General features: G+C 43.0%; 1 protein-coding gene across 1 annotated transcript in view; it reads left to right on the forward strand.

The window, feature by feature from the left end:
* si:ch211-168b3.1 (arf-GAP with coiled-coil, ANK repeat and PH domain-containing protein 2) overlaps positions 1–6,670 on the forward strand; it is a 33,531-nt gene extending 26,861 nt beyond the window's left edge. Inside the window, exons 21-24 of the mRNA XM_017722939.2 lie at positions 818–1,032; positions 2,212–2,321; positions 4,379–4,489; positions 4,995–6,670. Of these exons, the coding sequence (XP_017578428.1) occupies positions 818–1,032; positions 2,212–2,321; positions 4,379–4,489; positions 4,995–5,145 (587 nt within the window). The 3' untranslated portion in view covers positions 5,146–6,670. The remainder of the gene's footprint in view (positions 1–817; positions 1,033–2,211; positions 2,322–4,378; positions 4,490–4,994) is intronic.
* The last annotated feature ends 10,996 nt before the right edge of the window (positions 6,671–17,666 follow it).

Here is a 17,666-nt window from a genome sequence, read left to right on the forward strand (position 1 = left end):
CATTCAGAATGAAGTTCTAATACAATTTACATCCAGAATGAAGTTCTAATACAATTAACATCCAGAATGAAGTTCTAATACAATTTACATTCAGAATGAAGTTCTAATACAATTTACATCCAGAATGAAGTTCTAATACAATTTACATCCAGAATGAAGTTCTAATACAATTTACATTCAGAATGAAGTTCTAATACAATTTACATTCAGAATGAAGTTCTAATACAATTTACATCCAGAATGAAGTTCTAATACAATTTACATCCAGAATGAAGTTCTAATACAATTAACATCCAGAATGAAGTTCTAATACAATTTACATTCAGAATGAAGTTCTAATACAATTAACATCCAGAATGAAGTTCTAATACAATTAACATCCAGAATGAAGTTCTAATACAATTTACATCCAGAATGAAGTTCTAATACAATTTACATCCAGAATGAAGTTCTAATACAATTAACATCCAGAATGAAGTTCTAATACAATTAACATTCAGAATGAAGTTCTAATACAATTTACATCCAGAATGAAGTTCTAATACAGTTAACATCCAGAATGAGGTTCTAATAATATTAACATCCAGAATGAAGTTCTAATGAAATTGACACTGAGTTACATGTATTGTTAAGTAATGCACAATTGAAATATTGAATAAAACGTCTAAAATTGCCTTTTATATTTGTATTTAAATCTACGTTGTGAGTTTGTAATCGTGTCTCGGCGAATGGACGTCGCTTAATGATGGACGTCTGGCTTCAATGTGAGCTGGTCCTGAATGTGTCTAATGTTCTGAAGATCTCGTCCATGTCTCAGAGCTGCAGGAGGAGTCTCCGGTGTCTTTGCCTCAGCGGGACCCTCCGCCCGTGTTCTCCGAGCTGACGGAGTTGTGTCCAAGTCTGCTGCTCTACTGGGCCTCGTGCGCCTCCAGCCTGCCGGACATGGCTGAAGCCTTCGCCCTGGGTGCCGACGCCAACTGGGTCAACATGGAGGACCAGAGCCGCACCCCTCTGATGCAGGCAGTGCAGGGGGTGAGCTGGAGCTTTTACTGACATTCTGCTGTGCAGTGTATGATACATACAGCAGTGTGCAGTGGCAAATTCTGGGGTGGTGTAAATAAGTGGACACATCTTCTACAGAGAGACGCTTTTGTGTGTTTTAATATACAGTTACTGTTTATTTGCAGAATTTGACGTATTGGGGAAATAAAACATAAAATGTGGCCTGTGCAGAAGTTATAGCACATATAATATTTTATGTTTTATTGTTTTTCGGTATGTTAAACTCGGCAAATAAATATAAATTGTGCTCTACAATCTGCCAAAAAATGTCATATTCAAGAGGGTGTGTTGTCCTATTTTCACTTTTAGAATCAAACGTTTGCAAACAGCTGTAGTTATTTAATGCTAACTGTGTAATTAGTTATATAAGGATGATGGCGTAAACACCAGTGACCGCACAGTGGAATTAGTCTTCAGTGCAGCCCTTATCAGCGTAGTTACCATCATGGCAGCGCATTAAACACAGTGCAGTACAAACACAGACCAGCTTCACAATACACATCACTTACATAACATCATATCCACAGCAAGTACTGAGATCTCTGTACTGAGTGTTTCCTTTAAGCCAGGTATCTTTCTTATAAACAGATTGGCCCTTATTCTTTAACATTGGGTAAAACAGAGAGATTTCACCACCAAACTTTTGTATGAAATGAGTGGATATTTGATCAGCGGCAGTGCGTGAAATCAAGCACCAGCACCTCATTTACATACTATTTACATGAAACAGGACCTAATTCATACAGATCTTTAGTACTGAGCCAATAAAACAACAGCGTTCAGTGGCTTATGAGCCAATTGTTGTGTGTGTAGGCGGAGTTTGAGGTGAATTGATGAGTACGCTGCTCCCCCTGCTGGCCAAACTTTATAGTGTTAAAATGACGACCACTGGAAAGAATCAAGTGTAAAACAAACAAGATTTTCCCACTTTTCAGAGCCAGTAGAAAGATGTGATTGTGAATAACAAGCATATTGCAGGTTGATAAACCTTTACACTCAAATCTACACACAGTCCTACCAGATTTTGATACGGATACCGATGAATAACGGAACTGGTTGAACTTTGCACTCATTTTATGATCAGATCTGACTGTACACAGTTTTTCAGTGAAGGCCACTGTGAATAAAGTGCTGTGTGTGTTTGTGCAGGGCTCTCTGGTCACCTGTGAGTTCCTGCTGCAGAACGCTGCCAATGTGGACCAGTCGGACGCTCGCGGCAGAGCAGCTCTCCACCACGCTACCATACTGGGCCATACAGGGTAAAACACACAATAAATCATAAAACGGTAAAATATTATCTAACTATAAAATATAAAATTACTTTTTTACTGGACACGTTTTATGTTTTCATTTTTCCAGATACGTTGAACTAACCTAAACAAATAAGCAGTAATTCTGAATTAAGACTTACAGAGTTTTTTTTTAACTTACAAAAAAATCAACAAACACAATTTTAATGGAAGGCACCAAAATTTTTGCACACGGCTTTATATATGACAAATAAGGCATAATTAAAAAAGGTATTTAAATGGAGATTTTTGTTTCTGCAATATTCTATTCAATGCATAATTTTTTGAACGCTTTTATAATAAACATCATCGTTGCATTTAAGCATCCAGAAAACGTCAGGTGGTGCAAAAAAATGCCTTAGTTGCCACTGAAAATGCATAAAAACTAATCTATTTACTTGGAGACTCATATAAACCTTTGAAGCCTGTGTTATACATGTATTAATTTTTTTTTACTTTTTAAAACAATAATAATAATCATAATAATTCTGGTATCGCACCACCTGACCAAAGCTTAAGAATCACCATTTAAGTGGAGACTGACCTTGTCACTGAGCCACAAAGATCACTTGGATCGTTTTCATGATGCAGTACCCTGTCCACTCTTTCCTAAATGCATGTCAGAATAAAAGTCCTTGTTGTTGTTGTTGTTGTTGTACTGAATGAGGAGTTAGTTAGTGCACCGTCACTGTACGGTTAGAGTTAATGCACCGTCACTGTATGGTAAGAGTTAGTGCACCGTCACTGTATGGTTGGAGTTAGTGCACCGTCACTGTACGATTGGAGTTAGTGCACTGTCACTGTACGGTTGGAGTTAGTGCACTGTCACTGTACGGTTGGAGTTAGTGCACCGTCACTGTACGGTTGGAGTTAGTGCACAGTCACTGTACGGTAAGAGTTAATGCACCGTCACTGTACGGTAAGAGTTAGTGCACCGTCACTGTACGGTTGGAGTTAGTGCACCGTCACTGTACGGTTGGAGTTAGTGCACAGTCACTGTACGGTAAGAGTTAATGCACCGTCACTGTACGGTTGTAGTTAGTGCACCGTCACTGTACGGTTGGAGTTAGTGCACCGTCACTGTACGGTTGGAGTTAGTGCACCGTCACTGTACGGTAAGAGTTAATGCACCGTCACTGTACGGTAAGAGTTAGTGCACCGTCACTGTACGGTTGGAGTTAGTGCACCGTCACTGTACGGTTGGAGTTAGTGCACAGTCACTGTACGGTTGGAGTTAGTGCACCGTCACTGTACGGTAAGAGTTAATGCACCGTCACTGTACGGTAAGAGTTAGTGCACCGTCACTGTACGGTTGGAGTTAGTGCACCGTCACTGTACGGTTGGAGTTAGTGCACAGTCACTGTACGGTTGGAGTTAGTGCACTGTCACTGTACGGTTGGAGTTAGTGCACAGTCACTGTACGGTAAGAGTTAGTGCACCGTCACTGTACGATTGGAGTTAGTGCACCGTCACTGTACGGTTGGAGTTAGTGCACCGTCACTGTACGGTTGGAGTTAGTGCACAGTCACTGTACGGTTGGAGTTAATGCACAGTCACTGTACGGTTGGAGTTAGTGCACCGTCACTGTACGGTTGGAGTTAGTGCACCGTCACTGTACGGTTGGAGTTAGTGCACAGTCACTGTACGGTTAGAGTTAGTGCACCGTCACTGTACGGTTAGAGTTAGTGCACCGTCACTGTACGGTTAGAGTTAGTGCACAGTCACTGTACCGTTGGAGTTAGTGCACCGTCACTGTACGGTTAGAGTTAGTGCACAGTCACTGTACGGTTAGAGTTAGTGCACCGTCACTGTACCGTTGGAGTTAGTGCACCGTCACTGTACGGTTAGAGTTAGTGCACCGTCACTGTACGGTTAGAGTTAGTGCACAGTCACTGTACGGTTAGAGTTAGTGCACCGTCACTGTATGGTAAGAGTTAGCCCCTGAGCATTAGGTTAGTGTTAGCGGCTGTATGTTAGCTTGTAGCTGCTGTTCCTGCTTTGATCTCTCTCCGTTTTGTTGTTTTCAGGCAGGTGTGCTTGTTTCTAAAGCGTGGAGCTCGACAGGGGGCTGTGGACGTAGACGGACGAACCCCTTTGTCCATCGCTGTGGAGGCAGCTAACGCCGACATCGTCACCCTGTACGCCTCACTCAGACACACTGCCAGTCAAAAGTTCAGGCGCCTGTAGTGATTTGAGTGAGCCTTTAGTGTTTATTGATTTGCAGTTACCTGATATATTTTAGCCAAATCAGGTCAAATGACACGTTTAGTTTTCAGGTTTTAATGTTTGTGCTAATATTAGTGGCAGTGTTACTGAAGGCCATTTGTGTCATATCCTTCCTGTGATTTATATGAGTCCCTGTAGGAATAGATTGATGGGTTGTAGAAAACTTCCAATTACTACAGGATGGATTATGTGCAATATTATAATACTGTGTAACATATATATATATATATATATATATATATATATATATATATATATATATATATATATATAGTTATTGATCATTAATAGTCTTCACTGAGTGAGGCTTTTTCATTTATCCTCTCTCCGTTCTCTCTCTCTCTCTCTCTCTCTCTCTCTCTCTCTCTCTCTCTCTCTCTCTCTTCTCTCTCTCTCTCTCTCTCTCTTCTCTCTCAGGTTGCGTCTGGCTAAGATGAATGAGGAGCTGAAGGAGTCTGAGGGCCCGTTGGGTCAGCCAGGTCAATACGTCCACTCTCAGAGTAACACGGAGCAGCAGTACAAGAAGTGCATTCAGGAGTTCATTTCCCAGCAGCTTGATGAGTCCTAATGAGTCCACAATAACAAACACCACAGCTGTGTTAACACCTGATACCTCAGCTGAGCTCCGTAGGCGTATTACCCTCGTAGACTTGAGTGAGCGAGACGAGTACCTGGGGGGAGGTTGGGGAGGTTGGGGGGGGGTCACACTGTACACGTATTTTTTTTTTTAACTGGCTCTTTTTTTAACTGATTTCAGTGGGAAACGTGTCTGCTCGCTGTTTCTGGACGGGGCCGCAGGAGCCCCAGATTTTTTAAAATATTACCTATTTACTCGTAGCAGTCAGAACCTCAGAACCCCATAAGCGGAATGGGACGGAAGGGCTTCGGTGTGGGTGTCAGCATAAATTCGGAGGAGAGGCTCCAGTGGCTGCAGTCGCTCATCTTCATTTTATTTATTTACTTTTTTTTAGCCATCTATTTATTTATTTGTTTGTTTGTTTTTATTTTTAGCTAGATCTTCTTTTATCATGTGCCATCAAGCTGGGAGGGTGAAGCTCCACTGCATCTTCTCCCCCACTGACACAATGTCATTGGATCTCAACTTTCTTCGGAGGAGAACGCCAACTGCTAATTCTGTTACAACAGCTAGCAGACGCCTGTATTGGCTTGCATGGCTTGCTGAGTGTCTTGTGATGATAGGGCTCTTCTTGGAAGCCTCAGTTGCTTCTCTAATCTTTTCCAAGTTTATTTATATAGAGTTCTCCACAACAGGCGTTGTCGCAAAGCAGCTTTACAGAAAAATCCAGGTCCAAGCCCCCATGAGCGTCGGCAGTTACGACAGTGGCAAGGAAAAACTCCCTATAAACAACAGGAAGAAGCCTTGAGAGGAACCAAGACTCAAAGGGGGAACCCATCCTCCTCTGGTCGACACCAGTTAGCAGATGGTCAGTAGTAGATGACTGGGTTCTGAAAGGGTTCATACGAGCATGTTCTGCCTGTATGTATCAGAATGATAGCGCGCTAGCTGTGCTAGACAGTGTTAACCTGAGTTAGCCTCCTAGACAGAAATTCCCAGGTGGTCGACTATTATGGCGCTGGGTTCAAGCCCCACCGGAAACAGCATTCCAGAAACACAGTGTAAAGACGTGGCAGTGCAGTGCACCTCACGTTTTTCCGCCTCCAGGAAAGTACAGTGTGACCCCACCTCACTTTGTCTTATGTTGTGCTTGAACACAGCACACAAGCCATAGATTCTTTTCCCCATGTTTTGCGCAGAACCTCATTTTCGCCAGCAGAACCACAAGTAGACTGTTCAACCTCCGTGTGCGCTAGCGGTTTATATTTACCCTTAAATGTGAGTGTTGTGTCCTGTGGATTTTTAAAATACTTCATCTTTAAAGGTGCTTGTTCGTGACTAAACGCGTACAGCCACTCAGACCTTATCCTCCAGAGGCTGATTCACATCGGAGCCTGCTGGGCGAGGTGGGCCTGACTTTGGTGTTTAATAATATTTCATGCAGTAGGGCTGCACGAAACCAATCAGGCATAACATTCTGACCACCACCTTGTTTCTACGCTTATTGTCCACTTTATCAGCTCCACTTACTGTATAGGGTCACTTTGTAGTTCTACAGTTACAGACTGTTGTCCATCTGTTTCTCTGATACTCTGTTACCCTGTTCTTCAGTGGTCAGGACACAATGGACCCTCACAGAGCAGGTACTGTTTGGGTGGTGTATCATTCTCAGCACTGCAGTGACACTGACGTAGTGGTGGTGTGTTGCGCTGGTACGAGTGGATCAGCTGGAGTTTTTAAACACTGTGTCCACTCACTGTAGCTCAGCAGCTCATCGGCTGCTGCACAGTTTGTGTTGGTCATCCTCTAGTCCTTCATTAGTCCACAGGACGCTGCCCACAGGACGCTGTTGGCTGGATATTTTTGGTTGGTGGACTGTTCTCAGTCCAGCAGCGACACTGAGGTGTTTAAAAACTTGAGCAGCACTGCTGTGTCTGATCCACTCAGACCAGCATAACACACACTAACACACCACCACCACATCAGTGTAACTGCAGTGCTGAGAATGACCCACCACCCAAACAGTACCTGCTCTTTGAGGGTCCATGGGGGTCCTGACCACTGAAGAACAGGGTAACAGAGTATCAGAGAAACAGATGGACTACAGTCTGTAACTGTAGAACTACAGAGTGCAGCTATACAGTAAGTGGAGCTGATAAGATGGACAGTGAGCGTAGAAACAAGGAGGTGGTCAGAATGTTGTGCCTGATCGGTGTATATTGTTTGTTTATTGTTAATGCGATATTGTTTGATATCAATATGCAAATGAGCCCTCTCACCAATTGTAACAATCTGTATTCATCCTGACCAATCACAGCTCCAGATGAGTTGCTCATTCATCAAGATGTTCATGTTATTCATCCAGTAATATTCAACTCTTTTGGTCAAAATTATGCACAAAAAAACCATGATAAACAGGTAAACTATGAACATATCAGATACCACCACTGCAGTATGTAGCAATATAATCACGATGCTGATACTTTGTATGTATCGTGCAGCCCTAACGTGCAGTCCTTTAGTCTTCCTGAATCGCTCTTGCCTTTCACTCGTGGTGCAGTGACAGATACACAGCTGTATGTCACACAGGTCACCTAAGCACTGTGCACGCAGACTGAGTGTGTGACCCGAACATACTCACACTCTCTCCTGCATGTGCTGCCAGAGTTTCAGACACTCCTTGTCTTCGGCCTTTGCACGTACAAACAAATCCGTTCAGTTTTGTATCCTGTCGAATGGTCATTGTTTGGAAATCTGAGGCGTAACTTTTATGAAACTACCTCAAGTTCATAACATTGAAGCTTAAAAATGTTTTCCATCTTGAAGTCAATGTAACAAACCCCGTTCATACCTGCTATTAATAAGTGAACAATGAGACGCACTGTGTAGGACTCTGAAGTCGTGATGTCATTCTGTGGTTGTGGTTATGCCTGTATAAGGACATCAGACTAGCAGATAGTGAGGCATCTGGAAATCTCCACATATTGATCCAGAAGAGCATTTGTGAGGTCAGACACTGTTGTTGGACAAGAGGGCCTGGCTCACAATCTCTGCTCTAGTTCATCCTAAAGGTGTACTATGGGGTTGAGGTCAGGGCTCTGTGAGGGTCAGTCAAGCTCTTCCACACCAAAACCACCCAGTCAAGGCCTTTGCTGCTTTGGTCACTGGGGCTCAGTCAGTCATGCTGGAACAGAAAAGGCACTTCCCCAAACTTTTCCCACAGAGTTGGAACCATACAACTGTCCAAAATGCCTTGATCTGCTGAAGCATTAAGGTTTCCCTTCACTGGAACTAAGGGTTCTAGACCAACCCCTGATAAACAGCCCCATAGCACCATCCCTCCTCCTCCAAACTTTACAGCTGGCACAGTGCAGTCAGGCAGGAAACATTCTCCTGGCATTCGCCAAATCCAGACTCCTCCATCAGACTGACAGATAGTAAAGCGTGACTCATCCCTCCACAGAGCACGTTTCACTGCTCCAGAGTCCAGTGGCAGCACTTTACACCAGTCCAGCTGACGCTTGCCATTGCACATAGTGATCTTAGGCTTGTGTGTAGCTACTCGGCCATCGAAACCCATATCATGGAACTCCTAAAGCACAGTTCTTTGTTGCTTCCAGAGGCAGTTTGGAACTCTGTAGTGAGCGGTTTAACAGAGAACAGGAGATTTTTACACACTATATGGTCCTCTGCGGCCCCACTCTGTGAGTTTGTGTCGTCTACCGCTTTCACAACTATGGCACTTAGTTGTCTGGGGCAGATTTAGCAGAGCTGAAATTTCACAAACTGGCTTGTGACAAAGGTGGCATCCTATGACAGTGCCATGTCTAAAGTCATTGAGCTCTTCAGTACGACCCTCTACTGCCAATGTTTGTCTATGGAGACTGCACGGCTATGTGCTTGATTTTATACACTTGTTAGCGATAGTTACTTTTGGCCACATGGTGTATATTAATATCAGCTGTGAACGGGGGGCCTTAGGGACATTTTTTATTCAGATTTTTGTGCAAAGGCCTGGTGACTTTTTACTGCACTCTCAATACAGTACTGTGTTGTATTTTTAACACAAATGTTTCCACCTTTTACCACAGCTAGCAATATTTTCATGTAATCGATTCAGTTTATTATATCAGCTCATTCCATTTCTTATCAGGTTCACTTTAAACTAGTGATAACACTTATAACTAATCCTGTCAACCTGCATGTGCTGATTTTTGGAACTGTACTCATGGGACTGCTAAGGTGAAGAGTGGAAACGCTCAGCATACGATAAAAGAAAACCACTGTATGTATTAAAACACCATAAGCTGTGATTTGCTGTATGTATTCATGCTAATATCGCACTATATCTTAACCTGTGTACATCTTACCTGGCAAAGTCCACAAGGTAAAGTCGCGCTCTGCCATTCATAAAGGCCAGCGTATCAAACTTTTTAGCGTAGAGGACATTTGTTCTTGACTGTTCTGCTTATTCGTCTGAAGAACTCGGACGTTTGGAAACCTTTTTATTGCTGGTCCTGGAATCAGGGTCTCCACTTGTCTGCACCTTCAATCAGATGCACTCATGGGTCTTTTCACCCTTTAATGTTACTATATGTACTTAAATGCTGTTGTAACATCGCTTGGAAGGGTTGCATGAATCTGAGCCACGCCTCCCTATCTATGAGGCCCCGCCCCCAACATCAAGTCCTGCCTTGTTTGCTCACATGCTCCTCCCCCTGTCAGTATCATTTCCTGATGACTTATTTGTCGTTTATATTGATGTTACAGTGTTTCTCCTCCATAGCCTGATACGCTGGTTTAGGGCTAACTCTGTACTCCACATTTGACACGTCAGATTTACACAATTCCTCACCAGACGGCAAATGTGGTCGATCATTCAAGGCATGTTTGGTGTTTGCTTCTTTGGTTTTAGCACTGGAGCTACGAGGCTAAAGCAGCTAAGATGCCGCTGTTAGCTCATTAGCATTAGCATGGTGTTAGCAGCATGTCTGAATTATTACACAATAGCCTTAAACTGCAGACTTAATATGAAAACCACCACCTTGTTTCTGCGCTCTCTGTCCACTTTATCATCTCCACTTACTGTATAGCTGCACTTTGTAGTTCTACAGTTACAGACTGTAGTCCATCTGTTTCTCTGATACTCTGTTACCCTGTTCTTCAGTGGTCAGGACCCCCATGGACCCTCACAGAGCAGGTACTATTTGGGCGGTGGATCATTCTCAGCACGGCAGTAACACTGACATGGTGGTGGTGTGTTAGTGTGTGTTGTGCTGGTACAAGGTGTTTAAAAACTCCAGCAGCACTGCTGTGTCTGATCCACTCAGACCAGCACAACACACACTAACACACCACCACCACGTCAGTGTTACTGCAGTGCTGAGAATGATCCACCACCAAAACAGTACCTGCTCTGTGAGGCTCCATGGGGGTCCTGACCACTGAAGAACAGGGTAACAGAGTATCAGAGAAACAGATGGACTAGTCTGTAACTGTAGAACTACAGAGTCCAGCTCTACAGTAAGTGGAGCTGATAAAATCGACCAAACGTGAAAACAAGGAGGTGGATTTAAAGCCTGGCTGATGAGTGTATTGTGTATATATGTTCTCTGCTGATGAAGGCCATTAGAAACCATTAGGATTAAAACCTTATACTTTAGCATTTTAATGGAAATTGGCTTAATGGATTCCCAAACCATCATATGCATTAAGGATCCTATACATTGTAATATCAACCCATTAAAAAAGTCAAAATGCATTACAAAACCATTAGAAACACTTAATGGTTTCTATGGGTTTTTCAGCAGGGTTGGTAAATAATGGCTAACAAGCTGTGGACACTAAATAAACAATAAATTGCCAGTAAACAAGCGTCCAACGCACTCAGGTCTATATGAGATTATTATCCTCACAGTTTGAGGCCAGTAGCATTTTAGACGTGCAGTTAGCACCACGCTAACACTAACTAGCCTCCATTATGTTAGCTACATTAGCCTCGTAGCTCCAGCGCTGAAACTAAGAAGCAAACTTCAGACACCGAACACGTCTGATGGCCTGACGTTGTTTTGAGAGTGAAAGTGTGTAAAGTTGATCTTTGAACTCTTATTATATTTGCTGTAGATCTGCTTCATCTTCCCGTATTTAGCTGTGAATATGTGTGAGGGAAGAATGGACTCGTATTCCTGCTGTATGGAAAACCGCCTCCTTCTTTTGGCCCAGTCTTGTAAGGAATCGCGCTGCAGTGCTCTGAATATCAGTGTCCCTTCTAGAGGGATAGTTCAGCCACGAGATTTAGTTTCCCCTCTTTTCTCCAAATGCGGTCGATCAGCCAAAACCTGTTTAGGGGAGAAAGTTTGCTTCTTTAGTTTTAGCACTGGAGCTACGAGGCTAATATAGTTCAAAAGCATTGGAAGCTTACCCCGCCAATTAGCATGGTGGCTATATCACAAGGCTAATGTAGCTAACGAGCAATGGAAGCTTACCTCACCAATTAGCATGGTGGCTATATCACAAGGCTAATGTAGCTAACGAGCAATGGAAGCTTACCTCACCAATTAGCATGGTGGCTATATCACTAGGCTAATGTAGCTAACGAGCAATGGAAGCATACCTCACCAATTAGCATGGTGGCTGCTTAACTAAACTTAACTAAAACCTAACAAAAGCTTACATCCCACTAAATGGCATGGTGGCTAACGACATACCCAACTGGTACTATGAGGCTAATGTAGCTAACTGGCAATAGTTTAATTATATCCAATAATTATATCCAACCAAGTAGCATGGTGGCTAACTACATATCAAATCAAATCAAATTTATTTATATAGCGCTTTTTACAACTGATGTTGTCACAAAGCAGCTTTACAAAAATGGGAATCATAGCACCATACTTGAATGGTGCTATGAGTCCAGTGTAGCTAGCAAGCAATGGAAGTTTACCGCCACAGAGTAGCATGGTGGTTACCTAACTAGAGCTACAAAGGTAATGTAGCTAACTAGCAATGGAAGCCTACCCAACCATTTAACATGGTGGCTGCTTAACTGGAGCAGTTCGCTCAGCGGTGACTGCATTTCTAACTGAAGATAATGAACCCAAGTTCTAATAAATAATGATAAACATAATAATCTTGAGACGATATCTGCCGATGAATATGAACATCTAACATCGCCCCCTTTCAGTGTCTGCACAGGTTTATCTCCTGACCGGTGTGCAGTGAGAGAGCCGGGCAAGACTTTGTACCCGTTAATTACTTTCTAATTAATCTCTGATATTTTCCCCATTATCGATCAAATCAGCCTAATTGGTCACTTTATATATGAGCAGGTCTGTTAGAGGCTAATTAACAGCTCAACACCGTTCGAGGCTTCTGTGCGCTGACTTAGGCATGCAGTTAGCGCCATGCTAACGCAAGAAAGCTAACAGTCGCTTTTTAGCTACCCTAGCTAAGTAGCTCCAGTGCTGAAACTGAAAAATCGATCGACTGCATTTCAGCGGAGACGGGGAAAACCAGGGACCTTTCAGATTAATTTAAAGGTATTTTTTAATTTCTGGGAACTTTCAGCCGAACCGTTCCTGCAGCAGGCCCGGTTAGTTTCCCTCCATGGCAGAGTTGAGGGTGCGGCTACAGGATGACGTGTGTTAAAGTTTGTACAGTTCAGCATCGAGAGCTTCGGACTGTGTAGAAGGTGTTTGAGAAAGCTGTGTTTTTATTTTGCTCATGTTTTGTTGTTGTGTGGAACTATTAGAGCCGGTCTGCTGAGAGTGCGGAGTGAAGCCGTGTTCAGTGAAGGAAACGGCTGCGGTCCCGTTCCAATAACCCTCTGCACAGAGCCTCTGTTGTCCTTGAGCGACGACCGAAAGGGTACAGATGGGTAAATCTGGAGATTTAGCTGCACAGACGGCGGCAGGTCCCTCAGAAGGGTGCAGTTATGATTGACTTTGCTGTTCGTAGCGTAATTACATTATGAATCACATTTACATGATTCTGTGCGGAGGCGTTTCAGTCTGCGCTTCTGGCTCACTTCTGTCTGTTTCAACCGTAGATACACAGACCTAGATGTGCGTTGTCTGTTGTTCTCACTCTGAGGTGATACGTCTGTGCGTCCTGACCTTAAAAACCAAGTTTAGCGTGAGAAACACACACACATCAACAAATCCATCAGTGTGTGAATCACTTCTAATATTAATACACAGAACAAAAAAATTAACCCCCAAAACACAGTAAGAATATAATTAATATTAATTTAATATTAATTAATATAACGCCAGAGGAAAAACAATCACATCAACAGGTTCTCTGGGCCTCATTGACCACACGGCCATATCTACACATAAACACCACACCAATATGAGCGTGGATCACTGCGTTCCCTCCGATATATGATCCTGTCCCACTTTCTGGAGCGATATTCCTGAAATAGTGGAATTTTGGACAGTATTTTTCTTAAACTGCCGCTCTGTAATGTGGCATCTAGGTGTGTAGCTATGGTTTCAACAGCTAGCACTAACATTATTAGCACACATGCTAGTACTGGCCCATTTCCACCCCTTTAGTAATGAACAGTAATGTTCTTTCATTATAGAATCATCTCAGATATCGTTTACACAGTTGAGCCCCTCCAGGGAAAAAGCGTTTATTACCCGTTCCACACGTCGGATTATCAGTCATTTTGTTTTCTGTTTTATTTTGCAAACGATTTACATTAAAAAGCCAAACTTTGCTTTAGTTCTGTTTTAGTAGTAACTCCTGTATTTTTAACACACGGATTCAAATGAGCAGGACATTTATAACAAAATACTGCACGTACTGTTCTTTTTCGCTGCAAGGGCTCAGTAATTTACGCAGTTACACAATAAAGCCCAGTTACATTAATTAAACATAGTTCCAGAGTCTGCGCTTCTGTAATTATGGTAATTATAGAATTATTCCAAATGGGATATTTACATAACTAATTACATTATAAAATACATTTGCATTTATTAAAAGTTTGAATCTGTACTTTTTACTTTCTCTCAAAAAAATACCAACAATTGCTAAAACGTAAAATGTTTTTATTATTGTTCTGTACACAACAACTTTTCATCAGTTTTAAATCATAATAAATATCCCCTCTTCTGTTCACCGACAGTAATAACGTGGTCAGGATTTAAATCTACACTTTCTGCAGTTTCTCTGCTCGTTTCAGTAAAACAGTCCGAAGTAATTCATATAAAATCACAGCACGTTTTATTATCCTGCGCAATAACTGCCTCCTGAGGGTGAACCAAGTTATTGGAACGGGGCCAAGCTCTACGCCGTGGTGCTGATGATGTCTGGAGTGGGTCCACCTGAATCTCCACAGCTTGTGCCTTTTTCATTTTCTCCAGTTTTTTCTTCTGTCAATCTGCACTTTAAAATACATCTCTGGTTGTTAATAAACTGACTGTGTCCTCTTCCTTTGTCCTCTGTCTCTGTTCTGTCTTATCTGCCCTTCTGGTTCTCATAGTCAGGTCAGGTCTAGAAAATCTGCAAGAAGTTCTTCACCTAGTTGTCCAGCGTTTCCAAAATCAGAGGTGTTATTAATAAACAGAGCCATGTAGACTGACCTGAAGCCGTCCTGCAGTAAAACTACTGCACTGAACATCCAGCATCTATCACTGTAGGAACTGAGGTTATTCTACTGCCCATGGTTTTCTAGGGAGATTACACAGCTGTGTCCACATCTGGAGGCAACAAAAATCAGAGATCATGTTGTCATCTTGTAGTTGGTGTCTGTCCAAATCACAAGAAACTCTGGAAGCCTGTTTCTGCCAAATAAAGGAGAAAAAAGTCACCTGCTTTATTTCTCCTTCTGTGTTTGTGGTAGCAGTTTGTTAGAATGATGCACTAGGATCATGAAATAATGACCCCTGAGGACCCGAGCCACATCCAGCCCAGCTTGGCGATAGTCCCTCCAGTGGGTCCTAGGAGAACCCTGGGGTCTCATCCCAGTAGGCCGTGCCTGGTAAACACCCACTAGGAGGCGTCCGGGGGGGGCTTGAACCACATTAACTGGTTCCAATCCGTGTGGAGGAGTAGCGGCTCTACTCCGAGCTCCTCCCAGATGACCGAGCTCCTCACCCTGTCAGTAGAGTGTAGCCCGCCACCCTGCAAAGAGGCACATTTCTGCCGCTTGTATCCTCGATTACCCTCAGCTCATGACCACAGGCGAGGGTTGGGATATAGAATGACCACCACTACAGTCCGTACAGTGACTGCATTCCTGTTGCCGCCTGTCCCAGCCTGTGGCCAGTCTCACGATCCCTCTTCCCTTCACTTGTGAACAAGACCCCCAGATACTGAAACTCCATCACCTGGGGCAAGTCCTTTCCCCTTACCTGGAAGATTTCCTTAAAGTGTTAACTTCCTGTCTCGAAATGGTGACTATCTTAAAATCACAACTTACTTCCTTAAAATTTCTACATAACTCATTATTTTTATGTACCAAGTCAACATTTTAAGAAAATACATAGAAGCTTTTTTCCAAAAATGTAAATAAAAACAGAATACAGTGCAAATCGTTTAACTACTATATTTAATTGAAAGTAGGACAAAGACAACAAATCAAAATGTTGAAACTGAGAAACATATCACCATTTTTAATTTGATGGGGGCAACAAAAGCCTGCTAAAGTTGTGTAATGTTAAAAAAAACAGGTGCCACATCTCACGACTGATTAAGTTGATTGGCAGCAGGTCAGTAATCAAATCAAATCAAATTAATTTTATTTGTAGTGCTTTTCACAATTGATGTCACAAAGCAGCTTCACAGAGTTCCAGAAAAGACAAAGTTTTAACAAGAATGTAAAACCCCCAGGTGAGCAAGCCAGGGGTGAAAGTGGCAAGGAGAACCTCTCTCAGAGCTGAGGAAGAAACCTTGGAAGGAACCAGGCTCACCAGGGGGGGACCCATCCTCCTCTGGTCAAACTACCTACAGAGTTACTATACTACTAATATTAATAGCAGTATTATTAGTAGTAATAATAGCTAGGAGTCTATGAAAGCATCAATGCAGGGTGGGCAGCTAGTCCAAGGCAGGTGGTGGTAGCTGGGGTGTGGGCAGCTGGTCTGAAGTGGGTAGCAGGAGGGCTCGACAGTCAGTTGTCCTTCAGTGTCCGGCCGGGCATGTGGGCAGTCATATGCTCGGAAAAAAGGCAGGGAGAGGGAATTAGATTTATTCTGTCTGTTTGTACATAAAACAGGGAATGACAGGTCAGTGACATGATTGGGTATAAAGAGCATCTCAGAGAGGCGGAGTCTTTCAGAAGTAAAGATGAGGAGGGGTTCACCACTCTGTGAAAGACTGTATGATCAAAGAGTCCATCAATTCAAGAAGCTTTTCGTCTACAGTACAGAATATCATTAAAAGACTCAGAGAATCTTAGGAAATCTCAGTATGTAAGGGACGAAGCCAAAACCAGTATTTGCTGGCTGTGATCTTTGGGCCCTCAGGCAGCACTGCATTAAAAACAGACATGATTCTGTATGATGTAGGGAGTATGATATGGTGAGTATGGTATGTGCCTGTACAACATCAGACAGATAAGGCCGTTTCTAACACAAGCCACCCAACTCTTGGTACAAGCAGTGGTCATCTCACGCCTTGACTACTGCAATGCCATACTAACGGGCCTCCCGGCCTGTGTTGTAAAACCACTGAAGATGGTTCAGACGCTGCAGCGCGTCTGGTCTTTCACCAACCAAAACGGGCGCATGTCACCCCACTGCTCATTGAGCTCCACTGGTTACCTGTTGCTGCTCGTATCAAATTTAAAACTCTTACGATTGCCTACAAGGTGTTAACAGAGCAGGCTCCTTCCTACCTGCACTCGCTCCTAAAGGCTTACAGCACCGCCCGGCCGTTGCGATCCTCCAATGAACGTCGCTTAGCTTTGCCACACAGTCACACAAAGCAATCAAGACTGTTCTCATACTTGATTCCCCAATGGTGGAACAAGCTACCTTCCACTGTCAGAGCAGGGGCGTCCCTCGCTATTTTTAAGAAACTCCTTAAGACAGAGCCCTTCAGGGAGCACTTACTCTAATCGCCTCTTGCAATCTAACCACTACCAACCTCATCTCCTTCTTGCCCTCCTTCCCTTCTCTACCCCGCTATTACCCTTTGGCCTCCTTTAAGGCCTGACTATGTTTGTTCTATGTACCTCATTATTTGTAAGTCGCTTTGGATAAAAGCGTCTGCTAAATGTATTGTAATGTAATATAATGTAATGTAGCGTAGGGTGTAGGTTGTATAGAGTATGATGTGAGGGATATGGTGTAGGGAGTAGGATGTAATGACTAGATAATAAAGACTAAGGTGTAGGATTGACATAATAGGGTGTTTTAGTTGTATGACGTAGTATGTATGGTGTGGAGAGTAAAAGATAGGATGTAGGGAGTACATGGTAAGGACTAAGGAGTAGGATCGACATTATAGGGTGTAGGGAGCAGAATGTAGATGGTAGGGTGTAGGGAGCAGGACATAGACGT

Source organism: Pygocentrus nattereri, chromosome 2 (genome assembly GCF_015220715.1).
Source record: "Pygocentrus nattereri isolate fPygNat1 chromosome 2, fPygNat1.pri, whole genome shotgun sequence".
Classification (NCBI taxonomy): Eukaryota; Metazoa; Chordata; class Actinopteri; order Characiformes; family Serrasalmidae; genus Pygocentrus; species Pygocentrus nattereri.